The following is a 22,319-nucleotide window of genomic DNA, read 5'->3' as shown; positions in this document are numbered from 1 at the left end:
AAAAAGAGGGCGGAGCCACAGCCAGTGAGACAAAACATTCACGCAGGCTTTTTAAAGAGACAGTACACGGAAAACAAAAGCACTGCTGTAGAGCAGTAGAAAAGAGACAGGATATTCCCCTTTCTCCTCCTTTATTCCATCATAAACTAATTTATCCTTTTTCACTTAAACAAATTTTCAATTTCTGATGTTTGCTACTTAATCCCATTCTGTACTGATTCAAAGTCTCAGACTCACACACAGTCTGCATTAGTCACGCCATCACTTTACTTGCAGCCAATTTACTTATTACTCCATTCTAGCTCGTCAACCCTCCCTTCCAGCTGGGTGTTTCTAGATTTGTTATCGTCATTCTTAGTCCTTAATCATAGAATGATACAGCACAGAAGGAGGCCATTCGGCCCATCGAAGGAGGCCATTCGGCCCATCGTGCTTGTGCCAGCAATGAGACTACTTTCTGTTCTAAAGTACACATTAACCCTTTATCAATAGTCTGTGAATTTTCTTTTTTTATGTTCGAGTTTTGTTTTTAAGAGTGTGGATCTGACACTGAAAACAAACATCACGTCGACACATTTTTGAGAGACTTTCAAGCAAAAGAAATTCTGTAGAAAATAACTTAACTTCTTTACCTTTCTCCTAACCCTGTTGTTGCACCTCAAGTGTGTAACCCAAAGTTTTTTACGCAACTCTTTCACCGAATTTGTCTGCTGTGAAAGGACTGATGCTAACCTCCCCTCCTTCTTTAAACTAATTCCGTGGACCATCCCTTGTGAGATTTTCCTGTAAATCGTTTATGATCTGTCGACAGGCAGCATGGCTAGCTTCCCCACCTGGCGCTGCCGGATCCTTCCTCATCGTATCCTCCATGGTACAAGTGGTAGCGGCCAGCTCGTCCAGCTTTCTCTTCTGTTTGTCTACCCTCAATCCTAAATCCTCATTCTTGGCTTTCATTTCTGTCATTTTGTGAGTCTGACTGGCCATATTAGTTTGCAGGTGAACCATGGAGCCCTGCAGTACATCCTCACTCTGCTTGTGTTTCGTCACTTGTTCCTGCAATGCCCTAACCTCCTCCGGGGTCCCTGTAGTTTTATTTTATTCATTCATGGGATGTGGCCATCAATGGCATGGCCAGCATTTATTGCCCTTGAGAAGGTGGTGGTGAGCCGCCTTCTTGAACCGCTGCAGTCCGTATGGTGAAGGTGCTCCCACAGTGCTGTTAGGGAGTTCCAGGATTTTAACCCAGTAACGATGAAGGAATGGTGATATATTTCCAAGTCAGGATGATGTGTGACTTGGAGGGGAACTTGGAGGTGGTGGTGTTCCCATTCACCTGCTGCCCTTATCCTTCTAGGTGGTAGAGGTCGCGGGTTTGGGAGGTGCTGTCGAAGAAGTATTGATGAGTTGCTGCAGTGCATCTTGTAGAGGGTACACACTGCAGCCACACTACGCCGGTGGTGGAGGGAGTGAATGTTTAAGGTGGTGGATGGGGTGCCAATCAAGCAGGCTGCTTTGTCCTGGATGATGTTGAGCTTCTTGAGTGTTGCACTCATCCAGGCAAGTGGAGAGTATTCCATCACACTCCTGATTTGTGCCTTGTAGAATTTGGAAAAGCTTTGGTGTGTCAGGAGGTGAGTCACTCGCCGCAGAATACCCGGCTTCTAGTCCAGTTCAGTTTCTGGTCAATGGTGACCCCCAGGATGTTGATGGTGGGGGATTCGACGATAGTAATGGCATTGAATGTCATGGGGAGGTGGTTAGGCTTTCTCTTGTTGGAGATAGTCATTGCCTGGTACTTGTGTGGCGCAACTGTTACCTGCCACTTGTCAGCCCAAGCCTGAATGTTGTCCAGGTCTTGTTGCATGCGGACATGGACTGCTTCATTATCTGAGAAATTGCGGATGGAACTGAACACTGTACAGTCATCATTGATCGTCCCCACTTCTGATCTTATGTTGGAGGGAAGGTCATTGATGAAGCAGCTGAAGATGGTTGGGCCTAGGACACTGCCCTGAGGAACTCCTGCAGTGATGTCCTGGGGCTGAGATGATTGGCCTCCAACAACCACAACCATCTTCCTTTGTGCTAGGTATGACTCCAGCCAGTGGAGAGTTTTCCCCCCGATTCCCATTGACTTCAGTTTTACTAGGGCTCCTTGATGCCACACTCAGTCAAATGCTGCCTTGATGTCAAGGGCAATTACTCCACCTCATCTCTGGAATTCAGCTCTTTTGTCCATGTTTGGACCAAGGCTGTAATGAGATCTGGAGCCGAGTGGTCCTGGCGGAACCCAAACTGGGCATCGGTGCACAGGTTATTGGTGAGTAAGTGCTGCTTGATAGCTGATGATTGAGAGTAGACTGATGGGGCAGTAATTGGCCGGGTTAGATTTGTCCTGCTTTTTGTGGACACGACATACCTGGGCAGTTTTCCATTGGTCGGGTAGATGCCAGTGTTATAGCTGTACTGGAACAGCTTGGCTACAGGCACGGCTAGTTCTGGATCACAGGTCTTTAGCACTACAGCCAGGGTGTTGTTGGGCCCCACAGCCTTTGCTGTATCGACCATTTCTTGATATCAGTTTCCTTTTCTGACTGCTCCAGCTCTCATCACAGCTGGGCTAGTTCCTGTGTTTGGAACTGCATTACTGCTGCCTTCCAGGCACCCTCTCTCATTCTCTTATCTTTAACCAGTTGTTGCATGCGATCCTCCGGTTCCGTCACAGTATTACATTCCTTACAAAGTATTGCATAAGTCCCTATTTTATTCTGAACATACTTTTTAATTTTCTCTACCATCGTACATGCTGACTCCTCCATTTCTGCCAGCTTACTTTATTTCCCCCTACGGTTTCAACTTGACCATACCGTGCGCTAACTGTGATGGGGTTAGGGTTAGGGTTAGGGCTAACCCTAACCCTAACCCATACTTGTTCCCTATCAATGCTCCCCTTGTATCAGCGAACCCATATTCCAGATTTTATTCTGATTCTATAATGCCCCTACTAACGATACTAACGGCAACTTAATTGTTGCACGGGAGGTGAAGTCACTCGCTGCCCACCCAGGAACGCCACTTTGTCAGCCAGAGTCTGGATGGCAAGGTTCTGTACAAAGATTAAGTTTATTAAAGCTAACAATAACAGTATTAGTATGACAACAGTGAGCAATTATACAACCTGGCTACCCAGGATCACAAACTGATCAGACTCCGACTTCCACCGGTATGTCCGGACAACCCAAGAGCTCTAAACACCACTGACCACTCGCTCTATAATTATACCCAATATACCGGGGTCTAATTACGTACACACTGGCCTTGTCCCTGAACAGTATTCTGTTGCTAGCCATCTGTTATCTGTAAGTGTCTGGTTCTTGCAGCTCCAAGCTCAGCTTATTCCCAAACAATAAGCTGCAAGCTCAGCCGTATGTCATAAGGACATTTTAACTTGCCGTAACCAGGCAGGGCCTGCTGGGAAAATGATCAACATTCTGACAGTATTCTACGGACATATAAATAACAGAAGAAAAATCAGGAGAGGGGTAGGACCACTGCGAGAAGCACAAACTTAACTCACAGGCAATGACTGTGAAATGGCAGAAATATTGAATAGTTACTTTGCCTCAGTATTTACCAGGGAGACTAACAAGGTGGGCATGACATTAGTAGAAGAGGTCAAAAAATATACAAGTTATTTAAGATAGAAAGGGGGGAGATAATTGATAAACTAATCAAATTTAGAGAGGATAAGACTCCTGGTCCAGATGGATTGCTTCCACGCATATAAAAGAAGTTAAAAAAGAGATAGCCGAGGAACTATTACACATATATAATTCATTAGAAAAGGGAATAGTGCCAGAGGACTGACGGACAGCTAATGTTATTCCTATATTTAAAAAGGGAGATAGAACAAGTCCAGGGAACAATACTCATTTAAAAGCTAAAGTTAATATAAAGAATTTAACCATTGCCTTATAACGCAGCGTAGGTTTTAGATGGTGCAGAACATAGAAGGATTGATCTTCTATTGAAATCAATGGACTAAGTGAGTTAAACATCGAATTATCCTTCTTCTTCCAAGTTTCTTGTTCCAGTTTAACCATTTACTGCTCCACTTATCCTTATTGCCACTAATCATTGCAATTTTCTGCCACATGAGAGGAAAAGAGTTAAAACAGGAAGATTTTGTGTTCACAATGTGTGTTGGGCGGTACTGGTGTAAACCTGGGCCACACTGACACCTGTCGCCTGTACAGCACTGACACTGACACGAGCAAAACACTACCAGAAGGGAATGAATTGTCCCCTTTTATCCATTATACATGATACACGTACCGGGCTGACACTGAGATACATGTTGGCTGTACAATACTACACAGGCCCCAGTGCAGGTATTTTTATTTCCAGTTTGGTTTCTACATGGCATGTCTTCATCTCTGCCCTGTTACATATGGACTAAAGCTGTCGGTTTGTTATGACCCAGTGCTCTAGAGGTTAAAGAACCGGCTCCTGAACCACCTGGCCTGCCTGTCTCTCAAACCCACCTGCCTCAGTGGGAATGATGGTTACCAGGTTACGTATCTGAAACACACCTGTCCCCACTATCTGAAAAAAAGGTCAAGACTTGCATTTATATAGCACCTTTCACAACTGCGCGATGTCCCAAAGTGCTTTACAGCCAATGAAGTACTTTTGAGGTGTAGTCACTGTTGTAATGTGGGCAACACGACAGCCATTTAGATGGAGAGGGGCGGAAGGAGGCTCGTGTGGAGCATTAACACCGGCATAAACCAGTTGGGCAGAATGGCCTCCTTCTGTGCTGTGTGGTTCTGTAATTGTGTGCAGTAGGATTGAGACATGATGGAAATGCGGTTTCTGTAGGTGCGACGCACAGTATCACTCCCATATACTAACTGGTTGTGCCTATCTTATGCCTTTACCCAGGTCGAATAGCTGCCCTCAACATCCTTGGAAAAGGAATAGAGATTAACACAGTGCCGTACTTCTGGACAGCCATGTTCGGGAAAAGCATTCGCTATGCAGGTAAAGCCGCTCTGGAACAGGAGCTTACTCTCCCCTCTTACAGGAGTTAGAACCCGTGGTACGGTCGTGTTCTCCTCTCGTGAATCCCAAGCAATTCAAAGTTCACTTTTGTTTTCACAGTCCATTCGATGATTCTGTTTATAATAACTCCCTGTTCATCTATTTCAGCAAATAATTGACAAGAGACTGTGGAAAATATAAAAATGATTGCCGATTGGTCTGTAGCCGCTCTCTCCTCCGAGGAAAGACAAGGTGGCTGTCCGACTGAACGCAGAGTGGGCGGGGGTGTTGAACCCAGTTTCTTGCTGCTACCTAAAGGAAATCTGTGCAGCTGGTCCTCAAGGAATTCAGAATTCCACTGCACCAGAACCAGAATGCAGTTCCAACAACCAAAAATCCGGTTTTACTTCTTATAAAAATGAGGCCAGTAATTAGGAAACAAAACAGATCATGCTGGAAACACACAGTAGGCCAGTCAGCAACTGTGGAGAGAACAGACAAGTAAATGGCCCGGATTTAGCAGTCAGAGGCGAAGGAACAGCGCTCGCTGTTCACCTCGCTGACAGCGGGCGTCTGATCCAGCGCAGCGCCCTCTACAGGGGATCTATGACATGTGTGAGCAGGGCAACCAATCAGATTGAAGAATCCCACTGAGCCATGCAGAGCTAGGATGTATAAATTAGATTTAAATCATATACAGAAAGCAAAATAATGAGAGGGAAAGAAAGATAGGATTAAGAGATAAAAGACACAGACAGAAAAAGTAAAAAAAAATCAATTAAAAAAAAAAAAAAATTTCCAACACTAATTAAGTTCTGAAGGAATGAGACTCCACACTTGTAAAATTTTGTTTTCAGAGCCAGAGAGGTTGTTTGGCAGAAATTATGACTGATCACGCCGTTAAAATTCACTTACACCTGAATGCACCAGCCCTAACTTTTTCAGCCATGTTTAGTGTTTAACTAGTGGGTAAGTACAGCAACTTCATGCCCTTACATGGATTTCAATGCCATGTGCGGACTCCAGAAGTTGCCCTCGATTTATTCCGGAACGGTGAGCGTTGTTAGCCTCACCGTTATTCTCAACACAAAATCCGGGCCTATGTTTCAGGCCATCTCTGTCTTGTTACATACAGAACAAAGCTGTTGGAAAAATGAACAGCATTTAAACAGGAATAGAACAAAGTAAAGGAGGGGGGTGTAAATAAAAAAGACACACAAGGGGAAGTATGAGAAGATTGACCTGTAATGTGCTTAAAAGAAAAGCAGGAGATAGTGAGATGATATTTCAATCTACTTGTGGAGATTGAAGGTATGGCAGAGATCATAAATGCTTTGCAACGGTGGAAGTGAGACTGTAGGTGTACTAAAGGAGGATGCACAACAATTGGTAGAGGTAACTGGGAAAGGAATTGGTTCTCAAACAATTAGCAGAACTCAAAGTAGATAAGTCGCTCAGTCATGTACCCGAGGCTGCTGAAAGAAGTCCTGTGAGAAGAGAGCAGTGGGTCTGACCACAATTTTTCAATTCTCCTTAGATATACAAATTGTGTTGTGGTCTGGAGGGTGGCCAGTTTAACACCTCTGTTCGAGAAGGGAGATTAGGATAAACCAGGTAACTGCAGACCAGTTATTGTAACGTCCACTGTGGGCAGACTCTTAGAATCACTAATTCAAGATCAAGTTAGTGAGCATTTAAAGATGTGTTGGATTATCAAGGACATTCACCTTGGAATTGTTAAAGGCTGATCATGTTTGACAAGTTTTTTGAAGAAGTGACTGAGTGGATAGATAAAAGGCAATGCAGTAGATATGGTGTCATTAGATTTTCAGGTTTTCGATAAGGTGTCTCAAAGGATGGCTGTTATAAGATTTCAGGCCCCCCAAAATGGGTGGGCTTGGGTCGGGGGGCAGAGTTCAAATTTAAAACCCGAACCCAACCTGCCTTGAACCCGGTTTTAACAGAGGCAAGCGGGCGATCAATTGGCTCTCAGGAGGCGGGCCTGTCATTGAAAGCTTCCATTTTTACAAGCTTTCTATTTTTAGCTCATGTCAGCCAGGTTTCCCAGGCCTCAGGAAACCCGACAGGTGAAAGGAGGCGAGAAGGGCTGAATTCATGAGGTAAGTGCCTTTACAGCACTGCCTGTGGGCCAGGAGGAGCAGGAGTGTTTCCCCCAGGCCCAACAAGCTTACTTGTAAACCCCCCTGCAATCTGTCCGAACCCCCCACCTCCATGATCTCAGACCTCCCTGCGATCTCGTCACACCCCGCCCCACGACCACCATCATGCCCACCCTCCCAACCAGCATTTAGGCCCCCATCGACCATGGTCTTACCCGCCCCCTTGCCCCCGGCGATCTCTCACCCCTTCTACAGCCCCCTACTGAAATTGTTAGCAGCATTGTTAGAAAGCGGGTTGACAGATATGGAACTAAGAATTCTGGTCAATGAGTAGTGGTTGGATTGGAGAAGGCTTGGAAGTGGTGTATCGGATGAGGGTCGGTGCTGGGTCCACTTTTGTTCTTGATCTGTATAGATGATTTAGACTTGTGTATAAGAAGCACAATCTCAGAACTTGCAGATGACACAAAAAGTAGAGGGTTTGGCTATTCAGCAATAAGCATCATAAAGGATTTCAGGAGGATGCAGACTGGTTAATGGAATGAGTGGGCAAGTAGTCAACGCAATTCACTTTGGTGAAGAATGAGGTAATGCATTTTGGGAGGAAAAACAAGAACACATTGGGCTACTGCCAAATCAGCCCGTTTACTCAGTGATTGAAGCCTCGCGGTGAACAAATTCATTTATCAACATATCTCTTAATTTCTCTGCTGATATATAAAAACTTTCAGTCATTACCATTTATTGATTTTTGCAGGTCATGGGGAAGGGTTCGATGATGTCATCATCCAGGGGGACCTGGACGAGCGGAAGTTTGTGGCATTCTACACCAAGTAGGTGCTTCTCGTATTTGCCAGCCATTTTCCATTGAGTTCTGCCGTCCGAGAATTCTCATGGCTGCTATAAATGTAGAGCAAGATTTCAGCACTGGACTATTCTGACCATATGATGAGATGTCACATGACCTGAGTGGCAGAGTAGGGCAGCCATATTGGTCCACCAGCAATATACCAGGGAGTGGGAAGACACAACTTCATGCTTACGATTCCATATATGGTGAATTTTTGATTGCAGGCATGGCATTAGCTGGGAGAGGCAGTGCGAAGTCTAGGTGTCCACATCCACCCACCCCACCCCTCGCCCAAGGAGAAAGGGGCAAGTAATCAGGGGCTTTTGCGCAGTTGCTCTAGCCATTAGCGGAGAAATGGGTGCAGGAGAACTGCCCGCTCGCTCACCCGAGAATGACGTGTGATCCTAGGACTAGTACACACTGAAACTCTCTTGTGTCTCAAACTACTCTGTGACACTCAACAGTACAGACTGGGAAGTATCAGCTTGTTGACGCAAGCTTGTGAGTTTGACTCATTCTGAACAATGCACAGTCCATTCTATGCCGGGGCGGGGGGGTTCTGTGTCTCTGGCCACCTCCTGGTCATGTTGGCACACTCCTACAAAGCAAGTCCCACTCATTCAACTAGAGCAACTGAAGTCATGGCCCACGCCGCTTGATGGGACCCACTAAACAGTTTCTTTGATGAACAAGATAAGTTTTGGTGAATTTTTGTGCTTGTCGAGGAGTGCTTGACGGGACAGCATAGAAGGAGCTTTGCTCTGCATTGTACCCACACTGTATCAGAAATAAAAAACAAATTCTGGAAGTACACAGCAGGTTAGTCAGATTTTGTAGAGACAGCTAATAACACGTGTAAATATTGAGGTATTCCATTCCCAGGCACTGATATCTTTTACATTGGTGAGCACAAAAATTAACCAAATTTATAGATTTTTTAGGATTGATCATTTTCATTATTTTGACGAGCCATGGGTGATAATTTTGCCCTTCAGTAATTATTATTCCATTTCAAAAAAGAATTATATTTTGATGATTCCGTTGTGGAACACGGGTGAGATGGGTGGGAGGGGGGTGGGAGGGGTGGTGGGGGGAATCTCTGCTGATCAACTCTGACTCTCCGCTCCATGCTTCCCCATGGACATTTGGCCTCAGCGATGTAGGAAACGCGGGCACATAACAACATCTGAACACAGTTTGGTTCCATAAGAACATAAGAAATAAGAGGAGTCGGCCATACGGCCCCTCAAGCCTGCTCCGCCATTCAGTAAGACCATGGCTGATCATTAACCTCAACTCCACTTTCCCGTCCAATTTTCATATCCCTTGCTTCCCCTAGAGTCCAAAAATCTATTTACCTCAGCCTTGAATATACTCAACGATTCAAGATCCCCTTTGGGGTAGAGAATTCCAAAGATTCACAACCCTCTGAGTGAAGAAATTCCTCCTCATCTCAGTCTTAAACAGCCGACCCCTTATCCTGAGACTATGCCACCTAGTTCTAGACTCTCCAGCCAGGGGAAACAACCGCTCAGCGTCTACCCTGTCAATCCCCTTCAGAATCTTATATGTTTCAATGAGATCATGTGAGTTCCATGTACTCACAGTCTGTTACATTTTTAATAATAATGATATTGAATAATAATCACAAGCTTCCTCGGACATTTTGTTTTCTGCATCTATCTCTGTCATTGACAACACCAATAAACAGAGCCTTGTCTGAAGAAGGCTCAGGACTTCCAGCAACCGGTACCTCAATCTCATGCTTCAGTATCTTGCGACTGGAGGTCATTTTGACTTTAGTCGATAGTGTAAAACAGGCGATATCAGACCAGCTGCCCGTTATACATTATCCCCGTTGAGTGTACACGCCCATTCCTTGCCCCTTCCATGGTGTATTGCCTCTGACTTGTCCACATTAAATTTCAGCTACCACATCGCTGTCTGCCCATTCTACTAACCTGTCCATGTCTTCCTGATGTTCTTTATGGTCCTCCTCACTGTTTGCCAAACCACTTTAGTGTCATCAAAAAATTTCTAGATTGTGCCAAATCCAAATCATCTATTTATACTCAGAACAAAAGTGGACCCAATACTGGAGTACATCATTTCCAACATATCTCCAATCTAAGCAACACCCATTTACCCTAACTCTTTGTTTCCTGCCCGACAACCAACTTTCTATCCACGCTGCTACATTTCCTCCTTTACCATATGCCTGAAATTTCTGTAATAAAATTGTTAATTGACCTGCTCACCCACTCTCCCCCCAGATCGACAGACCTCCTACATTCACCCTGCCCTCCCCAGCTGGCTACTGATCTGCCTTCTCATCAACGATCTACTGTCCTGCTTCCCCCACGCCCATCCCCCACCAAACTAGTCCCTTAACTCTGGGCTCAAGGGAAGCTCCCTACTGTTAACATTCAGGAGAGCCAATCAACAACAACTTGCATTTATATAGTGCCATTAACATAGTAAATGACCTCACATTTAGTGTAAAGCGACGTTGCAGCCAAAAGGAAAGTCCAATTATTGCTGTCTGTATTTCTGGGCTCTGCTGCTGCCAAATGAAGAGACCTGCCGCGTGCTTCAGACACACTGCTTGCACTCTGGTTGTTGGACACAAGGGGGCAGTGCACAGGAAGTTACTTTGTCCACTTCCTGTTTTGGGGGTACCCCAAGTATGGAAATCCCATCTACTTTTGGTGCACATTTGAACAGAAAATTCCGGGGGAATCGTGGGAAGTGATGCGCTGAAACTTCTTGCACATTGCCCCCTGACCAAAAAAAAAACAGGGAAGTGATTGCAAAATTTGGACCTTGATAATTCTGCTCAATATGGTGTGGCGAGAGGCCCTTTATCATCCACAGTCCCAAGCAGCAAGGACCCCGCTAATGCTTTATACTGGCACGTTCGACTCTTTTTAAAATAAGAAGTTTCTTTCTATATGAAATAGTATTTTTGTGTGTGTCCAGTGTTAAAACTGAAATTATTTTACAATTTAGGAAAGCCACTGGGATGAACAACTGCATACAGAGCTGGAGGTAATACCGGAGCGTGTGGCTCACTGGGTGGTGCAAACCATCCCTCCAAAAGTTTCTCTCTGTCTCTCTCCCAATCCTACTGACACGCGCTCAGCCCAGTTTAACCTCTTCTCTACCCGCTGCTGGCTACTCACTCGGTTCAGTGTCTTCCGATGCCAATAGATAAGAAATCTCCTCTTCAGCTGAGTTCAAATGCCAGATGAGTGTCAACTATCAGGAAGAAAGCTGGTGGCCCCATGTTTGTTACTCTGATCACAATATTACAGGAAACTTTCGATTTACCGGCACCCAAATAACCGTAAATCTCGGTTAACCGGCAAAATTCAGGAGTAGGTCCAAGTAACTTTTATTACTTGCCTTCCTCCATCTGATGCCGTGCAAGGGTGTGGCTGCAGCTGTTGCTAAGCTACAGAGACGCTTGCAACTTGTGGCCATTGTTCTGAACCTGTTGCTAAGCAACAGGGTTTGTTGCTTCTTTTACTATAGCGTTCGGTTATCTGGAATTTTTGATGAACCGGCACAATGTCGGTCCCGTCCGTGCCGGATAAAAAAAAGTTTCCTGTATTACTTGTTAGATCATGACCAGTTAGATGGAAGATCTTGCATTTACATAGCGCCTTTCACAACCACAGGATGTCCCAAGTGCTTTACAGCCAGTGAAGTACTGTTGAAGTGTAGTCACTGTTATAATGTAGGAAATGCAGCAGCCAAATTGCACACAGCAAGCTCCCACAAACAGCAATGTGATAATGACCAGATAATCTGTTTTTAGTGATGTTGGTTGAGGGATAACTATTGGCCAGGAGAACTCCCCTACTCTTCTTCGAAAAGTGTCATGGGATCTTTCACGTCCACCTGAGCGAACAGACGGGGCCTCGGTTTAAAGTCTCACCCGAAAGACGGCACCTCCGACAGGGCAGCGCTGCCTCAGCACTGCACTGGAGTGTCAGCCTAGATGATCTGCTCAAGTCTCTGGAGTGGGACTTGAACCCACAACCTTCCGACTCAGAGACAAGAGTGCTACCCATGGAGCCACGGCTGACAAATACATGAAACTCAGGGAGGGTGGAGCGTGTGCCAAATGGGAGCCCAGCTGAGTTTCTGCCAATTTAAATTAGGGATCGTGCACTCCTCCCTGCCCCAGTTTCCCATGTCTGCTGTACCCTGGTGATGCAATAGCTTCAGGCACAGGAAGCGGAAGATCTTCCTCATTGATTTTTGGATGTAAATGTAGATTTATGGGTGCGCAGGGTCTGGGAATGGAAGATCCTCCAGTCTGAAGGGCAACCCCAGCATGACCCTACTGCCAGTGTCCTGCCAAGCCTGCTCTCACATTCCTAGAGGTGACAAAGCTGGGAAGGGCTCCCCAGCATCATTTACATTGAGCCTTCAGGTGAAGCTCTGGGAATGCCAGGGCAGCATGAGCGGAACGGGAGGCCCAAATGGAAACATCTCTGCTCCTCTTCCTGACCTTTCCATTTGGGGAATGGGTGTTCAGGGGAGGAAAAATCAAGAAAATTGGTCCAATAGAGTTATAGGAGCATGGAAGTAGACTTATAATGCTATAGGAGTGCATGTCTAAATGTACCACACTTAGAGTGCTGCGCACGGTTCTGGTCTCCATATTACAAAAAGGGTATAGATGCACTGGAGGGTGCAAAAAAGATTGACAAGGATGATACCAGAACTGAGAGGTTATAACTATCAGGAAAGACTGAACAGACTGGGGCTCTTTTCTCTCAGAGAAGACTGAGGTGTTACATGATAGAGGTCTTTAAAATAATGAAGGGGTTCGACAGGATAGACATAGTGAGGATGCTTCCAATTGTGGGGGGGTGCAAAACTAAGGGCCACAAATATAAGATAATAAATCCAATAACGAATTCGGGAGAAACGTCTTTATTCAGAGAGTGGTTAGAATGTGGAACTCGCTGCCACATGGAGTCATTGAGGCGAGTAGCTTAGATGCATTTAAGGGTAAGCTAAATAGGTACATGAGGGAGAAAGGAATAGAAGGATTTGCAGATGGGGTTTAGATGAAGTAGAGTGGGGAGGAGGCTCGTGTGGAGCATAAACGCCAGCACAAACCAGGTGGGCCGAATGGCCTGTTTCAGTGCTGTAAAGTCTATGTCATTCTATGTATAGGGTTATAGAAGCACAGGAGTGGATGCATAGGGTCACAGGAGGTGAATTTACGTGGGGGTTTTCTCCTGCTTGTCCAGTGTAACATCAGTGGGAAAGCTGCGAAAATCCTGGAAAAATGGTGTCATGTCAGACGAGTGGAAGATCCCCCCCCACGGAAATTCAGCCCCTAGAGCTATAGGAACCTGGATGGTAATGTATATAGTTCAGGAGCATGGTGTAGATAAATCAGATCTTTTAAGATAATTGGCATAAGAACCAGGGGGGAGATGGGGAGAATTCTTTTTACTCAGCGAGTTGTTGTGATCCGGAATGTACCGCCTAAAAGGGAGGTGGAAGCGGATTCAATAGTAACTTTCAAAAGGGAATTGGACAAATGCTTGAAAAGGAAAAAAAATTGCAGGGCTTTGGGGAAAGAGCAGAGGAGTGGGACTAATTGGAGAGCTCGTTCAAAGAGCCGGCACAGGCACCAAGGGCCGAATGGCCTTCTGTGCTGTAAGATTGTATGATTATCAAATACAGTTAGAGGAATGCAAGTGTAGTCTTATCGGGTTACTGGAGCACAGATGCAACTGTATAAAGTTATAGCAGCAGGGGTGTAGAGATATTGGGGGGAAAATTCAGTATCGCCCCGCTTGGGGCGCCATTATCGGCCGTGCGCAAAGTTTAGCGCCTGGCGCTAATTATTGCCTCTGACAGCAAACTTGGCTTTTATCGCCCCTGGAGGTGATTGGAGTGCTAAATCAGGCGCTTCACACCTGTCTTAAGGCGCAAAGGCCGAGGAGCGAGGCGCTACCTCAGAGCGCTGGCGAAGCAAGGAAGGGCAAATCAAAATAAACCTGCAAAGTGCTGCTCAGTACTCAAAACTCCTTCACACAGCGTTGAATCTCTCCAGAAGTCTCTCTCTCTCTCTCTCTCAGAATGCGTGGTGCAAAAATGTCACCAACAAAAAAAGGCAGGAAGCGGTCGCCTTTGAATAGTGCTCCCCCAGTCCCTTTCTGACAGCATAATGCTCCCCTCAACCTGTCGTTGCTAGCGGCAGGCAGTAAGGCAGGGGGTGCCACTCAATATCCGGTCCTGGGCGCTAATGGGGCGTTGCGCACTCGACTGACGTCACAATCTGCCGGCGCAGGAGATCGTGGCGGTAGTGTTTAGCACCACCGCAAAATATCTAGTTAATTTCGCGAGCGGTGCAAACATCGCCGTGCCCGGGCGCTAGTTGCTTTGCGCCCCATTAGCGCCCTCTTAAGGCGCTAACGGGAGGCGCAAACAACTGAATTTTTCTCCCATTGCATTATAGGAGCATAGGTGTAGATGTATAAAGTTAAAGGAATGCAGTGTGTGAATGTATAGCACAGGTGTAGATGTATAGAGCAATAGAACTGTGATTTAGATGTATAGAGTTATAGAAGCATGGCAAAAACATATGGAAGTATGGGGCATGGATATATATGTATAGAGGCACGGGTATAGAGGTTAGAAGCATGGGTATAGATGTATAGATATTGGAGTATTGGTGTAGGTGTGTAGCTTTCTGGAGTTCACTTTATTTAATCTGCTATATGTATGCCATGACCTCCTGGCTTGCAATACACATTACTCCACTGAAACCAAATTTAGTGAATCGCTAACTTCCCCACCCAACTGCCCGTGTGTGGCCAAGTACACTGGCAGTGAAGAGGTTAAACAGCTTTGTATTGGAATTATAAAACCAGCAATGAAAATTGAACTGATCTCCAAATACTTGATTGCCCTGATCACTGCTGCACAGTGTAAAAGATATGCTGCTTCACAATAGTTGGTACTGTGGAGTCAATAGATCTACAGCTCACATTTTATTTCGAGGTCTGGTAGTCCCCTGTATCCTCTACATAACACACTCCAACATGTGCATGCAACACACTCATAAAGTCCAGAGTGTGAAAAGACCATTAGACCTCCCAAGCCCATCTGGGGGGTGGGGGTCCATGTCAGAGTATAGCATCATAGAGAGTCATTTTAACCTAACACGTCCAGCGGGAAACTAATGGGATCAGATCGGCCGTCTGCTTTACACCTCAACCGATTTTACTTTCCATTGAAGTCTCTCGCCAGGTGTAAAACTGGCGATGTGAATCTGTGCCTGTTATTATAGGAATATAGCAGCATTAGGAGCCAGGGGTAGGCCATTCAACCCCTCGAGCCTGCTCCGCCATTCAATTAGATCATGGCTGATCTGTACCTCAACTCTGCCTTTGCTTCATATCCCTAGATATCCTTTTCTAACAAAAAATCTATCACCCTCAATCTTTAAAGCTCAAACTGCCGACTTAATTTCTATTGATTTCACAGTGGGTTCTCTCACCTCATCAGTTTACACCCAGGAGGTGAAGCTGAAAATGACAAACTTCCTTTGTGTAAACTGATGTGAAGAATCCATTAACTATATCTGCCATATCCTATCAGCTGGGTTTACCTGATTTATCCTTTCATGGGCCCACTTGTTCTTTTACCTTCCTTCTACGATTAACATGGTTGTATTTTTTTCTAAGTTTCTCTTGCAATTTGTCCATTTATTTTTCTCTTACTTTTTTAATGGCCTAATTAGCTATCCTCATATCTTTATTTGTATCTTTTTAAAGTAATCTTGCTGTTTATTCAGATTTTTTCTAACCTCCTTACAAAACTAATGTGGTCCAAGTCTTGCTACGTTTCCCCTTTTTAAATTTTAAGTGCAGAAAATGAAAAGATAAATTAGCCATTAGCATTGTGTAGAATAGGCACACTTCAAGTAACACAGGTAAAATTCACACATACTTAAACACACAATTTGCACATGTACGTACATACCCACGATTCCTCGATACATACACACAAACATTCCACAACACAGATTCCCCCAAAATACATAAACCTGATGTACCTCCAAGTTACACTCACACAAAAGGACAGCTGTTACATTTTTTCTCCTCCAGCCATTTTTACTTATTTTTTGCCAACTTGGTGACGTTATCTTCACAAGATCAATAACATACAGTTGAGGGAGTGCAGCGTTGAGAAGAAGCTGGGTTTAAGCTGGAATGGCCCACTGCCGTGTCTCAGGGAAGAACCTCTCCCTGCCCCACTCCCAGTTTGTACTGATCAGGGCCACTGCCCCAGCTGTACCGACAGGCGACGCACAGTAGCAACTATTATTACGATAGCAAAATACTGCGGATGCTGGAAATCCAAAATAACAACAGAAAACGCTGGAAAAACTCAGCAGGCCAGGCAACATCCGTGGAGAGAGAAACAGAGTTAACGTTTCAGGTCGAAACCCTTCTTCAGAACTGAGAAAAAAAAAGCAAGAAATGAGACAGATTGAAAAGCGGGTTTGGGGGCTGGGAAATGGGGGAGGGGATGAAAGAACAAACGGGAAGGTCTGAGAGGTGCAGAGACATTAAGAGATATTCAAGGTGAGACGAGATGGTAATAGGACAGGTAAAGAGACAAAGGAGCCATCTCATCTCGCCTTGAATATCTCTTAATGTCTCTTCACCTCTCAGACCTTCCCTTTTGTTCTTTCATCCCCTCCCCCATTTCCCAGCCCCCAAACCCGCTTTTCAATCTGTCTCATTTCCTGCTTTTTTTCCCCTCAGTTCTGAAGAAGGGTTTCGACCTGAAACGTTAACTCTGTTTCTCTCTCCACGGATGTTGCCTGGCCTGCTGAGTTTTTCCAGCGTTTTCTGTTGTTATTTAGCAATTATTATTACTCCAATTGCCTCTGATCGATGATTACCCGCCACACCTGCAATACTGCGAGATTTATACTGCTTCAGTTTCCGATGCCTTGTGTGCCGGCCTCCCTGCACCTCTGGGAGCTGAACTTCCAGTAACCAGGAGCTCGAGGCTGATTCCTGGTGGCAGTAACTCCAGACCAGATGTTCCAGGACTCTCTCCTAGTCTTTGCCGAACGATTAGCCCTCAGCACTCTTGGATCTGGCTGTGCATCCAACTGACCACAAAAAGGTCCAAGGTATCCAAATTGGTCAGCATACGGCCACGATCAAAATCAAAATCAGTGCAGTAGTGATATCTGCCTCTCGTGTGATTAATAAATGCCAGATGTATGTTTACAGAGCAGACTGAGGACATCTAGGAATACAACCTTCCTGATTGCCTGAATAGCCAATTTCTGGAAATCAGACTTCTGGTTTCAGAATCCTACATTTAACAATTTCCCTCAGGGACAGAGGCCAAAGTTTATGAGTTCACTTTCAGCTGGATGAATTTCAAAATGAGGGCCCACCAACTCTGCTGCTTCAATCTGTTCTCTCCTTTAAAGTAAATCGATGTAGGCGGAGCTAACTGCATAGATAACTGGTGGTGATTCTTGGTTTCTCCTTTTTAGCCGTAGCTTTGATCTTTCATATAACTAATGCTCCCTAACATCCCACCAAAATAAAATGTTTATTAACAAAAGAACAATATCTTAATCGCGTCTTCATGTTCTCCAGGAGCGATGAGGTAATTGCTGTGTCGAGCATGAACTATGACCCCATTGTGTCCAAAGTAGCAGAGGTCATGGCATCTGGAAGGACAATCAAGAAGAGGGACGTCGAGTAAGTGACATTACTGGGCAGCTGGGTGTGTGGGGTTGGCATACCAGGAGATGCTGCCTTCACTGAAGATTGGGGTATGAGCCGGGGTCTTCAGTAGTGTTGGGAGGCCTGCACAGTTTAATTAGGGTGACCACCCATCCCATTTTGAACCAGCTGATTCTGGGCCAGGCTGCCCTACAGTTTATAACAGCTCAGCAGGAGACCAATTTTCCGGGGGTTTTTTTTATGTCGGCTTGCTAAAATGCGCAGAGATCAAAACATTTCAGTTATTCTTTGTTCTGAGTGCCCCCTATAGTGCTGGAGTAGGTTATCACTGGCGTATGGCTGCCTGTGGGAAATCACATTAAGGGCAGACTACCTTTAACGAGACATCCTCCACATCCATTTCTAAGCCCTGTCCTCAGACCGTATCCCGTCTGAATTTGCATTTGGCAACATTTTGCACTCTGAATTGTGACACACAAGTCAAACAGATACCACTTTTGTTTCATGGAATTCACTTTTTTCCCCCACTTCCATCTCTAATGATACAGAGCTGGCCAAGAGAGAGAAAGCAGATGACCTGGTCTGAGGGATTTCCCAGTGTCACTCTTCCTTACTGTGAGAAGTATATCATCTCTGCTCAGTGCAGATCGACTAGGAGGGTTGGAGAGGAAATTTCCTGATGTTTTTCCCCCCTCTAATTAGCCTTGGGTTTTTAATCTGTTCCTCCCGCCCCCCCCCCCACCACCTCTCCCAAGAGGTTACATGTCTCCTGGTGGATAGGGAGTGTCTGAATTGTGACGCAAGAAGCATCATGACCGTATGGGGCAGGCTGGATGGACTAGCTGGTCTTTTCTATTCTAACAATTTTGTATGTTCATATGTTTGCCCACCTATGATGGGAAGGAGGAAATAGCCAACTCTCCAAGAAGCGGAATTACGGGCCCCAAACTGCTCACCCTACCCATTCCCAAATGAGAAAACAGTCCTGGATTTTATATAATAGTATCCATGTAGAGTATTACCTTCCCTCTGAACTCTCAAAACAATTATCCCAATTTGGAGATGGTCCCTAAGCATTAAGGTTATTCTGAGTTGTCTTATACCGAGTATTGTAAAGGTGGTTCATTGTGGAAGATCTCTGCACTAAAACCCACTAAGGACTGAGGACATTGTCCAGTCACTCCCACTGCAACACCTGTCCCAGGAAGACAGCAGATGATGTTTTACTGCAACTATGCAGAATGAATGAGTGATGTTGTGTCGGCCACGTCTAGTGACCAGACATGCAGAGTGTGCACACGGGACAAGTTAACTGGTTTAGCAGTTGTAATAAGTGGTCTCACAATGCTCACCTCAAAGTGTCTCTCTCTTTTCCTCTTGTGCTCTCGATCTCAAGGATGTTTGTACATCATGGCCGGTAGGTAGTTGGGAGTTTTATTCTTCAATATAAGCCATTTACCCGTTAACATAAGTACGGTCAATGTGGTCTCCTGGACTGGTTTCGATCGCCTGAAGGGGTCGGAGAGGAACGTTCCAGATTTTCCCCCTTTATTGGCCCTGAGTTTTTTTTCTAGTTTTATTTGCATCTCCCAGGAGATTATATGGTTGCTGGGGAGGGGGTAGGAAGTGTCTAGTCATGATGCTCCAGCCATTATGAGTATGGGGCAGGCTTGATGGACCAGCTGGTGTTTTCCTGCCATGATTTTCGTATGTGGACATAATCTTTAACAATTTTTTCCCTTTCAAGTAATAACTGGCCATCTGCAAGGGTGTCAACAGTCTGTGTTTTTTGGCTAGACAGTTGATCTTTTGAGCAGACTGTTCATTTTGAAGAACATTTTTATAATGTCTGGTTTTTCTTGGGTTGCTTTTGTTTGTTGTCCGACTTCTAGCAGACGCTGTTCCTTTAGCATTGAAGGGTTCACACTGAAATATCAGAACTTAGCCAGTTTGAACTGTTGCCACAGCAACAAAACCCACCGGAGCCTCAAAGTAAAGTTCAGTGCCTTCAGCCAGGAGAAGGGCAGCACTCTAGTGAATGGACCCCTACACCAGCTGAACAAGCAGCCCACGCAGCACTTAAAAATAATTTGCCTTATTACAATTGTTTAAATACATTCTTTTCCTGAACCAGGCCCCAGGCCCCTCTGTCCTATAAATGGGGAGTGGATGACCCAACAGTGGTTGGGTTGGTAGCTCTGGCCTGAGATCTGGAGACTATAGATTGTTTATGGTCACAAAACAGCTGTCAAATTGTCACTGAAGAAAAAAGGCAATTCGAGGCAAAAAGCTTTTGGATTAAATTAAACTCAGTTTATTATGAATAGATGATGTGTGACGCGAGAGCCAGTGTAACACGCACAGGACTCAAACACCCAAATCCGTGGCCATGGCAACTCCAGCCCCTGTGCTGATTGCATGTACCCAGATTCAGCAGATGTGCAGTGTGTCCAGGTACAGGGACCTTTCACTGAGACACACTATCAGGGAGTGACGGGGTAGGAGTTCTTCCCCACCCCTGTTTGTTCCTCACACACTCAGTTTTCATGACTTTTATGGTGTTGCACAGAGGTTTTGAGCAAGGGCCAGGCACCTCCCCATGCACCAGGGTCACGTGCCTCTTAGTGACCGGTTAAGAACAAAATCAGTGAGAGCCAGAGAGCAGATTACAATCTAATCCACCCCTCCCTCAGCCACAGTTGATGTGCAGCACAAGGGAATCAGAAGAAAATTCTGTTAATTTATAAAAGAAAAAAATGAAAGACTTGCATTTATATAGCACTTTCATGACCTCAGATCCTCCCAAAGCATTTTACAGCCAATGAAGTACCTTTGACGTGTAGTCACTGTTCTAACGTAGGAAACATGGCAGTCAATTTGCGCTCAGCAAGATCCCACAAACAGCAATGTAATACTGATCAGATAATCTGTTTTAGTGATATTGGTTGAGGGATAAATATTGGTCAGGACACTGGGGAGAACTCTCCTGCACTTCTTCGAAATAGTGGCCGTGGGATCTTTTACGTCCACCTGAGAAGGGAGACGGGACTTGGCTTTAACGTCTCATCTGAAAGATGGCACCTCTGACAGTGCAGCACTCCCTCAGCATTGCACTGGAGTGTCAGCCTAGATTATGTGCCCAAGTCCCTGGACTGGGGCTCGAACCCACAAGCTTCTGACTCAGAGGTGAGAGTGCAACCAAGTGAGCCTTGGATGACACCAGCCATTTATAGAATCTTGGCCAACTCATTATTCCTTCCTGAACCCCGATGAGCTGCAGAGTATTCAACGCGTTAGCGCTGGTTAGGTTTAAGACTCGATGGCTACACCGGGCAAGCCATACAATGACGCGTGGGGTTTCTTTTGTCTTTCAGGACGGGCGACATGGCCTGGCTCTTTGGCAAAGGTACATAGTGGAGGCTGTCGGTGGGCCCTGGGCAAAGCCGCGGTTCGGAGCAGATTTCAGCGGCTCAGTCGGGCAGTCCTTTCCGAGGCACAAGGTCACTGGCAGTAGGTCGTGCTGAGGGGGGGAGGGGGTGGTGGGGCGGAGTGGGGAGGCTGTGCACTTTAGTACAAAGCGGACAATCCCCTCGGCAGCTGCTGCCATGCCGACCGAAGGCACTTGGCTCCCATTTTAAACGGCAGGAATGCCCCCAGCGAGCGGAGGGTCCGCCTCGCGGCTCCTCGTAGATTCACTGCGCGCAAGGACCCAAAAAATATATATCTTTCAGTCGGAGGAAAGCGAAGCAGTTCGTTACGCAAATGTGCCAACCAAAATGAAGGACGACAGGCCTTCTAACCTGTGCTCTTAGCAACACACGCCACCTGATCCTGGATGCCGCCCTTGCTGCATGTTTCACCTGCCAGCACACCGACAGGAACGACCGACTCCGGGCATCACCCTGCATCTCATATTACCGTCAATCAGACTGATTGTTGAAACTATGGCTCACTGTATTGAGGGAGGGGTGGTCACAGAACGACACAGACAAGACTCTTACACATTGATCATCTAAAAAGGCTGGTGTGGCTTCTATTAAACCTGTTAAGCAATAATGAGAAAATGTACTTAAAAAAAAAAATTCTGCCTGTGGTTCTATCAGACGACTGTTATGTCACTTTGGCTGTACCTGTGGTGGTCCCGACATGCATGTTTCAGCATCTGATACAATAAAAAGGATGGCCAAGGCACAGATGATTTTGGTAATGATTTACAATCCATGCAATTACCCTGAACAGTTGGAGTTCTGTTAAAAGTAAAGGAAGAACTTATACCTTTCATGACATCTCATAGCACTTTACAGCCAATGAAGTGTAGTCACTGTTGTGATGTAGGAAACGTGGCAGCCAATTTGCACACAACACGGTCCCACAAACAGCACTGTGTTAATGACCAGATCATCTGTTTTAAGTTGGTTGAGGGTGGACAAGGCCTCAGTTTAACACCTCATCCGAAAGATGGCACTATACTGACAGTGCAGCACTCCCTCAGTACTGTAGTGGAGTGTCAGCCTGGATTATGTGCGCTTGAACCCACAACCTGTTGGGCTC

General features: G+C 45.6%; 1 protein-coding gene across 4 annotated transcripts in view; it reads left to right on the top strand.

Moving 5' to 3' along the window:
- Positions 1-21,959, top strand: part of aifm3 (AIF family member 3) — a 426,013-nt gene extending 404,054 nt beyond the window's left edge. Inside the window, exons 17-22 of one of the 4 annotated variants that reach the window (XM_085961914.1) lie at positions 4,945-5,043; positions 7,921-7,996; positions 11,023-11,061; positions 17,679-17,783; positions 19,165-19,185; positions 21,143-21,959. In XM_085961914.1, coding sequence (XP_085818040.1) covers positions 4,945-5,043; positions 7,921-7,996; positions 11,023-11,061; positions 17,679-17,783; positions 19,165-19,185; positions 21,143-21,182 — 380 coding nt within the window. In that variant the 3' untranslated portion in view covers positions 21,183-21,959. The remainder of the gene's footprint in view (positions 1-4,944; positions 5,044-7,920; positions 7,997-11,022; positions 11,062-17,678; positions 17,784-19,164; positions 19,186-21,142) is intronic. The other 3 variants (XM_085961917.1, XM_085961915.1, XM_085961918.1) reach the window with 3 other exon arrangements.
- Positions 21,960-22,319: the final 360 nt, after the last annotated feature.

Source organism: Somniosus microcephalus, chromosome 19, assembly GCF_052327205.1.
Source record: "Somniosus microcephalus isolate GS21.2 chromosome 19, FLI_Smic_1.0, whole genome shotgun sequence".
In the NCBI taxonomy this organism is placed as follows: Eukaryota; Metazoa; Chordata; class Chondrichthyes; order Squaliformes; family Somniosidae; genus Somniosus; species Somniosus microcephalus.
The sequence above is the reverse complement of the archived record's forward strand: the minus strand, read 5'-3'. Positions and strand labels throughout refer to the sequence as shown.